At 40.4% G+C, this 14,312-nt stretch overlaps 1 protein-coding gene and 5 non-coding genes across 6 annotated transcripts; 4 read left to right on the forward strand and 2 right to left on the reverse strand.

Moving 5' to 3' along the window:
* Positions 1–1,193: 1,193 nt before the first annotated feature.
* Positions 1,194–12,843, forward strand: ttll1 (tubulin tyrosine ligase-like family, member 1). Its single transcript, XM_028570899.1, has 11 exons — positions 1,194–1,664; positions 1,809–1,932; positions 2,658–2,866; positions 3,356–3,536; positions 3,804–3,941; positions 4,420–4,528; positions 5,089–5,232; positions 7,537–7,623; positions 8,363–8,526; positions 11,947–12,077; positions 12,169–12,843. Exons 2-10 carry the CDS (start codon positions 1,820–1,822, stop codon positions 12,074–12,076), a joined length of 1,275 nt encoding a protein of 424 aa, XP_028426700.1. The 5' UTR covers positions 1,194–1,664; positions 1,809–1,819; the 3' UTR covers position 12,077; positions 12,169–12,843.
* On the forward strand, positions 5,896–5,982 carry trnay-gua (transfer RNA tyrosine (anticodon GUA)). The gene is given in 2 exon segments: positions 5,896–5,932; positions 5,947–5,982. It is a non-coding gene; the product is annotated as a tRNA-Tyr (tRNA).
* Positions 6,828–6,914, forward strand: trnay-gua (transfer RNA tyrosine (anticodon GUA)). Its single transcript is given in 2 exon segments — positions 6,828–6,864; positions 6,879–6,914. It is a non-coding gene; the product is annotated as a tRNA-Tyr (tRNA).
* trnay-gua (transfer RNA tyrosine (anticodon GUA)) lies at positions 8,689–8,775 on the forward strand. The gene is given in 2 exon segments: positions 8,689–8,725; positions 8,740–8,775. It is a non-coding gene; the product is annotated as a tRNA-Tyr (tRNA).
* Positions 10,366–10,452, reverse strand: trnay-gua (transfer RNA tyrosine (anticodon GUA)). Its single transcript is given in 2 exon segments — positions 10,366–10,401; positions 10,416–10,452. It is a non-coding gene; the product is annotated as a tRNA-Tyr (tRNA).
* Positions 10,943–11,029, reverse strand: trnay-gua (transfer RNA tyrosine (anticodon GUA)). Its single transcript is given in 2 exon segments — positions 10,943–10,978; positions 10,993–11,029. It is a non-coding gene; the product is annotated as a tRNA-Tyr (tRNA).
* Positions 12,844–14,312: the final 1,469 nt, after the last annotated feature.

The raw sequence follows: 14,312 nt of genomic DNA on the forward strand, positions 1-14,312 counted from the left end.
AAATCCACAATTTCCATAACTCAAATCAACCAAACTGCTCTTATATTACTTCACCGAAAAGAAATAAAAAATCACTGGCTTCCAAGAATCTACCTATAGACTTCAGATATTTGTTTGTTGATTTACTATAGCTATAGAAAAAGGTTATATTGATTTATGTTTATAATATTTATGTCATTTAGAATACCACCTAAATATAGCCTTAAATGTGGGAACCGTAACAATATAATCATAGGTTAGGCTCCAAAATAATAACCCAGATGACAGTTTTGGAGTATTACTGGTGTAATAGCCTATAGTCCTTTGTCATATTGTCATAACAAAGAGATGAAGTCATCCTTCTCACCCAAAGCAAACAAAGGTCGTTTTGAAGATCACACATATTAGATCATACATTTAACCTGCACATATTAATTAATTTAAAATGGACTACGTACATTTACAAATTAACAGTGTATCGTGTTGGAATAGTATTATGTTAGATGTTAAACGGATATAAATACTGCCGCCCAGGCAGTAAACAGGTGCATGCACTATCAAACAAGAAAGAAAGTAAACCCACCTGTTGTGTTGATTAAAGTAGACGCCGCCCTGTAATAAACATAAATACATTATAATGAAAATGCTTTGAAAGTAATACAATAAAGAAATAAAGGTGTTTTTTTTCTGTACTTACAGCAGCGTCCTTTAATCTCGTCGCTCTCAGGTAACTGCCACAAATATGAAGGGCCACGCCTTTACATGCTGATACTAAGACAAACCACCCCGTGGCGACAGGATCTCCATCATATATAGAAGATACACTTGCAGTTAATTACTCACCTTTCATAGATTTTTTTTTTTAACCATAAGCATTTTGACCATACAGTTGTTTTATTGTGAAGATCAAAAACAGAAGGTCCTCTTTTTGTAAGCATTTTGTGTCTTGACGGTCTATAATACATCCATGGAACAAGCAGTAATGCATTTCTTATTTTTTAATTAGATACAAAAATATACAGAAAATAAAAAAATGAAACAAAATAAAGTAACACAACAAAATGCCAGGGCTCAGCAAAGAATAAATAGAAAATAAATGAAGTAAAAACTTCATAGATATGTGTATGCTCACCCCTGCTGGTACGCTGTGGTAATGACATCCTGTAATGACACTGCGTCCTCCGTTGCTAGGTTATTCTCCCGGAAGGACCAAGCCCATAGCGACGTCGTTACATGTTAATGAGGAATTTCTTGTTTTAGAATTACCCTTAACAATGTAATTAGTTGAATATATGTTTATATGTTAACGTATATTATATTACATTTCAATAACTAAGACTTTTATTGTGAAGAGTAGTTTGACCGTGGTGGACTTTTCGTCACTGTGTGTCCAGCTTCACGACGCCGAAATCAATAAATGTAGCCTTGTTAGCAATAAAACCGCTAACATGGAAGCAGTTATTATTTGATGCTAGCTGGAGCTATCAGTGATGCTAACAAACTGTCGCTGAGTCTCGCTATGAGTTTAGCTAGCTAATGACAGTCTGGTGAGATTGCATCACTGACTGGGTGATGTCCGCCCAGCCTCTGCAGCACTCCTGGGAGGATTCAGCAGCCTGCTAACAGAGCCAGCCCGGCGGCTAGCTGATGCTGATGACTGGCTGTTTCCTGACATTGATTTGTAGGTAGGTGACTGCTTTGGTGCATGGTAGCTGCATGCAAGTTTTATCTTTTTTCTCTCTCTCTTCCCCTATGCATTGTATTATCATCAATCCTATCTGTTTCTATCTGTTTACCTGATAGTTTATCTGTTTTGTGCTCCACCCTAGTGGGAGGCACCATGGCCGGTAAGGTGAAGTGGGTGACAGATATTGAGAAATCAGTGCTCATCAACAACTTCGAAAAGAGGGAATGGGTTCAAGTTACAGAAAACGACGACTGGAATTTCTACTGGTAGGTTTACATCTTATCCACATTACACCTGACTATTTAATCCTTGGACACTGTACTCTGCAATCACCGAATGGGCAGTAGTGGAAGAAGTACTCATTCTTTGCTTTAGTAAAAGTACGAATACCACAATGTAAAATACAAGCAAAGGTCCTGCATGAAAAAACCTACTTTAAAATTTTTTTTTTAAAAGATATTTGATGTGGCAATAATAGTGTCTTTGGGACTCATTTAAATGACACCATCCAAGACATCTCTTTGGTTAAACTCCTATCAACTCACAGACATCTGAAACGTGACAATGGTTCCCCAACTGGACACCGCTTTATTTTAAAGTGTCACACAAGCCAAACAGATTGGAAACCACTGGTTTAATTTTTTTTAAATGTATTGTATTTGTATTTTATAATTTTTTTCATATGTTTATTATAAATATGAATCTAAAAAGTAACCAGTGACTGAAGCTGTCAAATAAATGTACAGTATGGCTCTAAAATCTAGTAGAGTAGAAGAATAAAGTAGCATAAATTAGAAATATTCTGGTAAAGGGCAAGTACCTTATCTACTCATCTATTACTTGATGACTTTCACATTTCAAACGCCGCAAATAGAGTGCATGTTGATCCTATAAATGTCAATATTTGAGTAATAAATACATTACCAAGCTTATTTCTGGACCCAGAGCCTTCAGATCACCATAATACAAGTTCATTTGTACCCATATGTAGGATGAGCGTCCAGACCATCCGAAATGTGTTCAGCGTGGACACCGGCTACCGCCTGTCAGATGAGCAGATGGTTAACCACTTCCCCAACCACTATGAGCTGACCAGGAAGGACCTAATGATCAAGAACATCAAACGCTACCGCAAGGAGCTGGAGAAAGAAAGCAGTCCGCTAGCAGAGAAGGACGAGAACGGGAAATACCTTTATTTAGGTATCCATTAGAGTGTAGAAATGCACACATTCTTTTCGTAGAGATGGCCCGATACCACTTTTTTCCTTCCCGATACCGATTCCGATACCTGAACTTGCGTATCGGCCGATACCGAGTACCGATCCGATACCAGAGTGTCATATATTTTATTATGTTTTAACAGCTGTATACTACTATCCCTGTATGGATGTGATATGATTTCTATCTTTGCTGTCGGTCTGGCTCAGGTTAAACTCTTTGTGAAACATGAACAAACACAAACAATGAATGCCCCAGAACTTTCTTTTATTCTCCAGTTTGACAGTCAGTTATAACGGAAAAAGAACATAAATAAACTACTTTAATGTAGATTTTCTTTAGGGCTTTATTACGTGGTATCGGATCGGTGCATAAACTCCAGTACTTACCGATACCAGCGTTTTAGGCGGTATGAACATCTCTACTCACAAAGCTGTATATGTTTAACTATTTGCTGTATATTTCATGCAGATTTTGTTCCTGTGACGTTCATGCTCCCCGCCGATTATAATCTCTTTGTGGAGGAGTATCGCAAGAACCCATCCAGCACTTGGATCATGAAGCCCTGCGGGAAGGCTCAGGGCAAAGGCATTTTCCTCATCAATAAACTGTCCCAGATCAAAAAGTGGTCCAGAGACAGCCGCACCTCCACGTGAGTTACCGAAGACATCATCATAACACTTCCTGTGAGGAAGGTTACTCTTTACAGAGATTTGGATGGCGCCGTATATTCCCTTCCTTCTTTCTCTTTTAATAAAAATGAACCAAAGAGCATCAATAGTAAGATATTTTGAATGTATTTGAACATGACGGCCTGTATAATCTATCCTATGAGCATTTGATTCCTAAGTAAACATCCTAAACTGGTAATGATTGTTTGTGATTTGCTGATGTTTGGCTTCTTGCTTTCTGCTCCCAGGTTTGTAGCAGCATCTAGTGGCAAGGAGGCCTATGTCATCTCCCTGTACATTGACAATCCTCTACTGATAGGAGGGAAGAAGTTTGACCTGCGTCTCTACGTTCTGGTGACCACATATCGGCCTCTGAAATGCTATATGTAAGCCCTGAATTGATATGCTTTTTTACGTTGAATATTAGCACCATTTAGAGGCAATGTGTTATTATCTATGTGTAACAGAATACAGCTGGTTTGCTGTAGCATTTGTCTGTAATCAAACCAAACAGTTTTGTCATGACTTATTCATTCAGTAAAGATTTTGGTAATAAATAAATGCCATTGTAGAAAACCTTGTGTAGCCATTATTATTTTTATTTTAGTCTAAAAGAGCAACAAGTAGTTTAGATTTATATATTAGTTGATGGACAAAAAATTATTGGCAAGTATTGATAATTGAACTTTGATGCTTTTCTTTGTAGTATAAAGTAAACTGAATATCTTTTGGTTTTGGACTGTTGGTCGAATAAACAATTCGAAGACATGTATTTATTGAGAAAACAGCAGGCAGCTAAATCAAAAAAGGACGCTAATCGTTTGTTGCGGCCCTGATGAACCCTCTCTGTGGTTTGATCCTTAGGTACAAGCTCGGCTTCTGTAGGTTCTGCACAGTCAAGTACACACCCAGCACCAGTGAACTGGAAAACATGTTTGTTCACCTCACTAATGTGGCCATCCAAAAACATGGGGTAAGTCTGCATCTTGTCTTGTATGGCTAGTAGATATTACCAATAGATCATTTTGTTTTAAAGGGGTATTCCGCCAATTCAGTATTGCACTATCATAAAGTGCCATGAAGTAGCAGTGGCCACAATATCCGGACTTCCTGACTTCCCAATTATGGGTCAATCTCCTGCACCCTATGTTTCCTTCCCACAAATTAATAGTCATTAGACCCTCCCTAAATGTAAATACCCCCCATGCCTCAAATTTGTAACATTTGGCTTTCTGTCAAAAATTTTACATTACACAACTGTTTTCACAGGCTCAGTACTACTCCTCATGACGAGTTTACTGATGTTCATGTGTGAAATCTGCGGATTGCCTCTTTAAATTGAAACAGGTTATATTTTTCAAGTGTTATTGGCTACATTTATAGTTTTACAAATTGATGCTGACTAGAGCCAAAGACACTGACTGATAGATTTCAGGTAATTATATTCCTCTCAAAGCTGTACATCTTTTTGCAACAGAACAAAAGAAAAAAACAAATTTCAATATCTAGTTAGATTGTGTACCTTTAACGCAGGATGACTACAACCACGTCCACGGAGGCAAGTGGACGGTCAGTAACCTCCGTTTGTACCTAGAGAGCACCCGAGGGAAGGAGGTGACCAGCCGACTGTTTGACCAGATCCACTGGATCGTGGTGCAGTCATTGAAGGCCGTGGCTGTAAGAATCTTTTTTTCCCAAAATTGAATATGTGACCAATACACCTACACCCTTACTGACATCACAGAAATACTAGACATCTTTAGGAGTGATATTTAACGGTGTGATGTGGAACATGTTGCAATAGCACCTCCCCCACTATATTGATAGTTATACTGATGTAGCTGCAGGGATTTCTTTGCCTCTGAATTGACTACATTTCAAAAGAGTTTGTGTCATGACATCATTTGTGACAGTATGACCATTGGTGATAAATAGCTGGTAGTCACAGTTAGTAGAAATAGTCCTACTAATCTATGATGATGGCTTGACTCCCTTCGATAGCTCAGTTGGTAGAGTGGAGGACTGTAGTGGCATTACCAGGCATCCTTAGGTTGCTGGTTCAAATCTGGCTCAAAGGAATGGCTTTTAACTGTGTTATGGAACATGTTGTCCAATGGAAACATCTATATTTCAATCACCGTCTACTGTCAAGGCTACAACTTTGTGTTCTATCCTGTTCCTATGAAAGTCCACCACAAGCTGTTTTAGTTTTGCAGATGTTGACCTTCAGGTGATTGTCATTGCACCATGATACACTTACGGTACAACCATTGGTGATAAATAGCTGGTAGTCACAGTTAGTAGAAATGGTCCTACTAATGTATTGTGATGACTTGACTCCCTTCGATAGCTCAGTTGGTAGAGCGGAGGACTGTAGTGGCATTACCAGGCATCCTTAGGTCGCTGGTTCAAATCCGGCTCGAAGGAGTGGCTTTTAACTGTGTTATGGAACATGTTGTCCAATAGCAACGTCTATATTTCAAACACCGTCTACTGTCAAGGCTACAACTTTGTGTTCTATCCTGTTCCTATGAAAGTCCACCACAAGCTGTTTTGGTTTTGCAGATGTTGACCTTCAGGTGATTGTCATTGCACCATGCGCTAAAGTTCTCTCTTAGGGCCGTTTTACAGTCGCCGCAGCCGAGCTGGCGCGCGCCAATGTTACGTCAAAATAACGTAGATCTCATTGGCACGCCAGGATTTTGAGTGCGTGACCAGAGGGCGCGTACCACTTATTTTTTTCAGCGGCGCGTGACAAAGCGGAAACAGAAAGCATGAATGAGCTACTGGGCAACCGGATGCCAGGACTCTCAGAGTTACTGCAAGTCTCTCTTGTAAACTTACTGGGTTAAGATGAGTTCTTTTATGGTGAATGAAAGGCTTGATCCGATGAAGTAGGTCATGGAATCAAATCGAAGCATTGTCGTCAATGCTGCTGCCAGTTCGGCCGTTTACCTTTATCTTCTTCTTTTAGTCCGTGGAAATAGCAAAGTCGGTAGCCTTTCCTCATTAGCGCCACCTCTGTTCAGAAGAAGACTGCAACTAGTGTCGCGACCACCACGCACGAGTATAAACAGTTACAGCGCTCCCATGACGTCACACTGGCGCTCGACAGGTCGGCTGCGGTGAGTATACCCCACGTTTTAGTCCTCTGTAAAAATTCAAAAATATAGTGTCAATATAGTGATAACTTCCATTTCGCCAAAAATAAAATAGCTGGTAGTCACAGTTAGTAGAAATAGCCCTACTAATCTATGATGATGGCTTGACTCCCTTCGATAGCTCAGTTGGTAGAGCGGAGGACTGTAGTGGCATTACCAGGCATCCTTAGGTTGCTGGTTCAAATCCGGCTCGAAGGAGTGGCTTTTAACTGTGTTATGGAACATGTTGTCCAATAGCAACGTCTATATTTCAAGCACCTTCTACTGTCAAGGCTACAACTTTGTGTTCTGTCCTGTTCCTCTGAAAGTCCACCACAAGCTGTTTTAGTTTAGCAGATATTGACCTTCAGGTGATTGTCGTTGCACCATGCGTCGAATCTCTCTCTTAGTCCCATTTAAAGGTCCAATATATAATGCTGACAGCTAGCGTTTAAAATAGTTACTGCAGTCCAAATTCAAAATACTGGACAGAGTCGTCTCCCCCACTCCCTCCTCCCCAGACTCCATGTTGCCAGGTTGAGAACACAGCATCAATGTTGCTAGACGCTAGTCTTACATAGCCAGACATTACTCCACAGCACAGCGGAGTAGCTAACGTTAGATGCTGGCTATGTTGATAGTCATAAAAGCCCGTGCTAACACGGAGGTCTATACCCGACTGACAACCAGCCTATCTTGGCTTAAAATTACAGAAACAACCGCTAAAAACAGCGCAAACTCATGGTCCTCTTTACCGATTTACAGCCCAATATATCATAATCTCTGACAATGTAGGTCAATTCCTCTTCCTAATTCCTTGTCTGTTTTTTCTGTCTCCCAGCCTGTGATGAACAATGACAAGCACTGTTTTGAGTGTTACGGGTATGACATCATTATTGATGACAAGCTCAAGCCATGGCTTATTGAGGTAAGTAGTTTACCAGGAGTTTTTACATGAATAGACACCTACAAGTCACACAAAATTGAGCTTTTAATTTACTAAAAATGAACCTCTGCTGTGTAAAACAAATCTGTTTTTCTTGCCTTTTCCTTTTGCATTTTTTTGCCAAGCCCAAAGATTACCATGACATGACAGTGACTCCACGATCCCTGTGTGTGTGTGTGTGTGTGTGTGTGTGTGTGTGTGTGTGTGTGTGTGTGTGTGTGTGTGTGTGTGTGTGTGTGTGTGTACTGTGCTTGTTATGTGGCATATTTTACTGTACTCATTTTAACAGCCGTACAATGAGTTACTGGGTTTCCAGGCTGGGTCTATTTCAGACACCAATCTGATCTATTTTGGGTGACATAAAGTTGGTTGTAGGACATAGACGGTCCTCAGTGAGGGACTGAAAAAACATGTGCCACAAACCTAGTCAAGAACACTTTCCTTTGTTCATTATTCTAAACTTAGTTAAACTCCTTTCTCTACTCAAGGAATTAAGTGTGTGTTGATATCAAAGTTGCTGCTTCATCTCCCTCTTGGCACTTCCTCTTTGAATGTATGTTCATGAGCACAGCTGTTATAGCACCTTAGCAGAATTTCCTCATAAGAGCTTCTATATGGGGATAGGAAGAATTTGAAATGAAATAATGTGCTCAGACCTGTTTGGATCCAACCTTCTCTTCAAATATAAATGTCACTTTCTTTTGATCTGTGTCATTCTCAGGTCAATGCCTCTCCGTCACTGACCTCCAGCACAGCCAACGACCGCATCCTGAAGTACAACCTCATCAACGACACCCTCAATATCGTAACGCCCAATGGGGAAATCCCAGACTGCCGTTGGAATCGCAGCCCGCCCCGTGAGGCCCTGGGCAACTATCAAGTCCTGTGAGTGACATTAAAATTTACCTTTTCACATTCAGACCAACTCAGCAACCTCTAACGGCCAAGTAATGTCACACAGCTGCTAAATACAGCAGTCAAAAGTGAAAGTGTATCTTCTACAGTTACTAGTCTCAATGTGTTATCTATTTTTGACAACTCTCAGGCCCTTCGATAGCTCAGTTGGTAGAGTGGAGGACTGTAGAGGGTACGATAGGCATCCTTAGGTCGCTGGTTCAAATCTGGCGCGAAGGAGTGGCTTTTAACTGTGTTATGGAACATGTTGAAGGAGCTACTTTTCACTGTGTGTTGTGGAACAAAACCCATTACATCTTACAGTCTTTATTATTATCAATATCATTACCAAAGTCAGTTTTCACTTGCAAGGAATTTGCCTTGGTGTATTTGGTGCATAAAATAGACATTAAAAAGGGAATAAAAAAACAAAGCAAAGTACTCAAAGTACTCAAAATAGATATATTATACTAAAAGTGTCTTAAAAAAGACACTACAACAAAATAACAAATATGTACAATATAACTGTTTTAGAAAGATGTAGGGCTGTACAGTTTAGTGCCTTGTCAGCTTAGTGACTATGGGTGGGACTGTCAGTGGGGTTCCCGGGCCTTGTTGCTGAGGCCCACTGCAGTCAAGAGAAATTGTTCTTGTGGCGTAAGGTTTTGGTTCGTGGTAGACCGCAGCCTCCTGCCAGAGGCGAGTGTTTCAAAAGCTTTTTGTCTGGGGCTATAGGGATCGGCCAGCGTACCAGTGTCTCTTAAAGCAGCAGTAACACCCGTTCAGTCTGTTTGCCAAGCACAGGTTGTTAATGGAGTGGGGGGCTTTAGGTTTGTAGCTCGTGATCTGTCTACTACAGCCCTCCACCCTAACAACTGACCTATGGATGGGTGGGTGTTGTGATCTAACAGATCGGTGGATCATACTTATGCAATACACTCAGACGTCGTCTGACAGTTGGTGCCCCATTCTAAACAAAATAATGAGGGTAGTGTGTGCTTTAGCACCTTGTTTACATATTGAGTCTATGTAATAGCAACCAGAGGGAGGACATTACTATGTTACCCCTCTTTCTCTGCCTCAGCTGGCTCTTACTACCTTCTGTACACTACACCAACACTACAGTTCAAAGTAGGGGCTCATAGGCATTGGGAAACATATAGTCTGTTGTATGTGTAAAACTGCATTTCCCTTTGGTAGCTCAGTTGGTAGAGCGGAGGACTTGTAGTGGTTATGTCAGAAATTGCTGGTTCAAATCCAGCTTGAAGGAATTCCTTAGAGTCACATAGTGATATCTCTGTCTTCACATGCAAAGATTCTAGTGTTTGCAGTATTAGTATGTTTTTGGCGCAGATATTCCTGAAATATTACAGTATTTCATTAAATAAGATACACTCTGCACTCTTTCCTAAACAGCCTATGCTAGTTTTCTGTCGCTCTCAAAACAGTTGTTAACCTTAGTGAACTATCTGATATAGAGCTTAAACAAGTTTTTCTCCACAATAATTAATTGTGCAAATATGTTTAGACAAACTTTTAACTTGTTGTTTTCCAGGTCTGATCCACTTGTTATTCTCCCTGGTCTCTATCATTGTGCTGTTGAGAATTGTTAACCCCACATATTTTTTTTCCATTATCTTTAGCAGAACCAGATTCTTATCAAGGCAAATTTGGATAATGTTTTACACATGCTGTAGCTGTGTAATATAATATATACACTTTGCATGTAACTGCTGCAACATGAACTACAGTTTTAAGTGACATAAATGAATAATAAGAATGTACAGACAGTATGCCAGCAACATTTGTATATGCTAGCTAAAAGATTACTCCTTCAAGCCGGATTTGAACCAGCGACCTAAGGATGCCTGGTATTGCCACTACAGTCCTCCGCTCTACCAACTGAGCTATCGAAGGTTATGTATCTAGCGAACAATAACAGACAGGCTCAACATATCTGAATTGTGTTTCCATAGACTTGTGTGTGTAAACAAGGTGCTAAAGCACACACTACCCATACTATTGTGTTTAGAATGGGGCACCTATTGTCAGACAACCTCTTTCACAACTCGTTTTTCTTAGGTGGAGTATCGAGGTCAGAATGACGATCATGTGGACTTCCACCTTATTGTCGCAAAAAGACATACATACTGTATGTCTGTTGTTCATCCGCTGCAATACAGCTGTTGTAACATGACAAATACTGACATAACATGAAGTTTTATGCTCCCCTAACCTGCTCATTCAAACTGTAGCTAAATGAGCACAGTATCTATATTAATCAATGCCTCTTTTAATTATTTTGTGTAAATGTCGTATGCAGTAAGAATGGTTATAATCAGGTTCGCAATTGCTGTTGAACAGTATGTTTGACTGTGGACTATAGGTTTAAACATATAAAAGTCTTTCCTTCAAGCCAGATTTGAACCAGCAACCTAAGGATGCCTGTTATTACCACTACAGTCCTCCGCTCTACCAACTGAGCTATCGAAGGGTTATGTACCTAGCGAACAATAACAGACAGGCTCAACATATCTGAATTGTGTTTCCATAGACTTGTGTGTGTAAACAAGGTGCTAAAGCACATACTACCCTTACTATTGTGTTTAGAATGGGGCACCTATTGTCAGACAACCTCTTTCACAACTCGTTTTTCTTAGGTGGAGTATCGAGGTCAGAATGACGATCATGTGGACTTCCACCTTATTGTCGCAAAAAGACATACATACTGTATGTCTGTTGTTCATCCGCTGCAATACAGCTGTTGTAACATGACAAATAGTGACATAACATGAAGTTTTATGCTCCCCTAACCTGCTCATTCAAACTGTAGCTAAATGAGCACAGTATCTATATTAATCAATGCCTCTGTTAATTATTTTGTGTAAATGTCATATGCAGTAAGAATGGTTATAATCAGGTTCGCAATTGCTGTTGAACAGTATGTGTGACTGTGGACTATAGGTTTAAACATATAAAAGTTATTCCTTCAAGCCAGATTTGAGCCAGCAACCTAAGGATGCCCGGTATTTCAACTACAGTCCTCCACTCTACCAACTGAGCTATTGAATGGGTGCATGAACTGACCAACGGACAGGTTCCACATGTCTGAATTGCATTTCCATAGACGGGATTGTGTAAACAAGGTGCTAAAGCACACACTACCCTCACTATTGTGTTTAGAATGGGGCACCTATTGTCAGACAACCTCTTTCCCAACTCGTTATGATTTAGTAGGTGGAGTACTGAGTTCAGAATGATGATCACGTGGATCATGTGCCTGGTATTTCCACTACAGTCCTCCACTCTACCAACTGAGCTATCAAAGGAATGTTGTCAGGAAGTACCAGAGAGGTGAAGAATTCTGTTTAAACACTCTGTCTGTCTCCGATTGCCTCTGCGTGTCACCAGGTACGACGAGGAGCAAACGCAGAGCGAGAATGCCGAGCGAGACCTGCGGAGCCGCTCGAGTCAGTCCATGGGGACGAGGGGCACCAAGGGGAGTGCAGGCACTCGCCCCGCTGCCGCCACCTGGAAGTGAGGTGATGCTGCTGACTCTTAAAGGCTTCTTGTACAATATTACAGGGTCCAACCGGGGATAAAAAAGAACCAGACTTTTTTTTTTTATCCCAGCTATTCGCTGGAAGACTGGTCCCTGTCTCCCACATGTCACTGACTGAGTTCACAGGGGTGAAGGGGAGGAAAATCAACATTGTGGTCATATTTGGAGAGTATAAAGGTCGCCAGTTGTTGCTGTTTGTGTGAAGGCGTGACTACAAATGTAGACATTATGTTGGTGGGGTCGATGTCTCAACCGCAGCAACAGCAGCTCCCAGCCCAAGCTCCATATGAAGATAAGGAAAACCCTCCTAAAAAAAAATTAATGACAGAAAGAAAAAAGTGAATGAAGCTCAAAGAGGAAATTCCAAAAGAAGATCGCTCTCCTCGGATGGCTAGGGGTGGTAAAATGGTAACTACACATGTTGTATGTTATATAAATAAATGGGATTAAAATCCAACGTGAGCAAGGAGGATTACAACAACCTTGATCTATGCATGATTACTGAGTCCTGACACTTTAACTTCGCCCACCACACAGGTGCTAAAAAGAAGGAGCTCTGGGAGATGAAGTGCTTTGGAAAAAAAAAAAAAAAAGAAAGAGGGAGAACAAGAGATCTGACTAATACAAAGGGTATACAGATATAATATAATATACTTATAGGCAGACTTAATGTGTATAGATCCCAAAACAGAATTTAAAGGTCCCATGGCATGACAATTTTACTTTATGAGGTTTTTTAACATTAATATGAGTTCCCCCAGCCTGCCTATGGTCCCCCAGTGGCTAGAAATGGTGATAGGTGTAAACCGAGCCCTGGGTATCCGGCTCTGCCTTTGAGAAAATGAAAGCTCAGATGGGCCGATCTGGAATCTTCTCCTTATGAGGTCATAAGGAGCAAGGTTACCTCCCCTTTCTCTGCTTTGCCCGCCCAGAGAATTTCCCCCCCCGCCCTCTCCTCTTCAATAGCATTTAAAGCTACAGACACAGAAATGGCACATACTAAGTGGCTGTAATTCTGCACCAAGGCTGAATTTCGGGAAAGAGACTTCAGATACAGTATTAGGGGACCATTAAGGCCTATATAAAAGCATCCAAAAAGCAGCATGTCATAGGACCTTTAATAATGTTTTTATGTTTAATATCAGCATACATATGCAGGGGGGTTTCATTAAGATTGATTGTATTCAGTGCTAAACCCTGTTTATTACTTTATTTGTCCTTGAATATTAAATAGACCTGCATTTTGAGTTGGACTACTGATGTCAGTAGCTGCTGCACATCTAAAATCTTAAATAATAATATGTGTTGGAAATGTATGCTGTCAACTGTTTATTTCCTGCTACTACTGAAATATTCAAACACCTATGATGAGTACATACATTATCTACCTTTTTGATACACTAAAGTAGGGCTTTGGGATTTTAGTTTTCTGCAGTATTACGTTCAAACTAAATTTCACCAGATACATGCAGCTTGAGCTTTTGGAGACATTTGGAAAGAATGTATCACGTAAGGAATGATAACGGTGATTTCAAAGAAAATAGGGGGATCAGAATGCTCACCCATCAATCGAGGATAAGGTCAATGATCAAGATTATCATAATGATTACTTTTAAAAAGGGGGGCATCTTCTGTGAATGGATGAAAGAAAGGTGGTGAAAGGGTTCCAGAGAAAACATTTCTGAAACCAGATTGTGATTAAATCAAGCTCTTGATGCTAAAACATTTAGCCCCGCTCTAATAAAGAAATACAGTTGGTGCTTTGTGAAATTAAATATTTGATTTTTGATGTATAATAAAGAACAGGCAGAACATTTTTCATTGATTATGCAATGTAATGAATTTTTTTTTCTTGTCACTTCTCTGTGGTAAGGGGCCCTATAGCCTTTGATGAATCTAATCTGTCTGGAGTTTAGATTAATCAGAGGCTAATCCCTCAAAAGCCCCCAAAAAAAAAAAAAAAAAAAATGTTCTTGCCGTTACTTGCACCCCACCCCCACCACCTTGTTGTTTCCTCCTGTAGCCGGTTACTACATGCAGAATAGCATCTTCTCAAGGTGTGTGAGGCATAGACGTGTTGGTGTGTGATCTCTGACCAAACTTCCCCTAACCATCTGCAGAGCAGGAAGACATACATGTCCTCCTGTGCTAGAGACCAAATTTACTGAGAGATTAAACTCTGAGGTGTGTCCAGCAGTCAAATAAGGAACTGGGC

This window comes from Perca flavescens, chromosome 23 (genome assembly GCF_004354835.1).
Source record: "Perca flavescens isolate YP-PL-M2 chromosome 23, PFLA_1.0, whole genome shotgun sequence".
NCBI classification, from domain to species: domain Eukaryota; kingdom Metazoa; phylum Chordata; class Actinopteri; order Perciformes; family Percidae; genus Perca; species Perca flavescens.

What these genes read in the sequence shown, in the direction of transcription:
- ttll1 (XM_028570899.1), top strand. Translation starts at nt 1,820, where the DNA reads ATGGCCGGTAAGGTGAAGTGGGTGACAGATATTGAGAAATCAGTGCTC. An exon ending in CGGGAAATACCTTTATTTAG is followed by an intron (nt 2,867 to 3,355) that starts GTATCCATTAGA and finishes TATTTCATGCAG; the next exon opens with ATTTTGTTCCTGTGACGTTC. An exon ending in AGTCATTGAAGGCCGTGGCT is followed by an intron (nt 5,233 to 7,536) that starts GTAAGAATCTTT and finishes TCTGTCTCCCAG; the next exon opens with CCTGTGATGAACAATGACAA.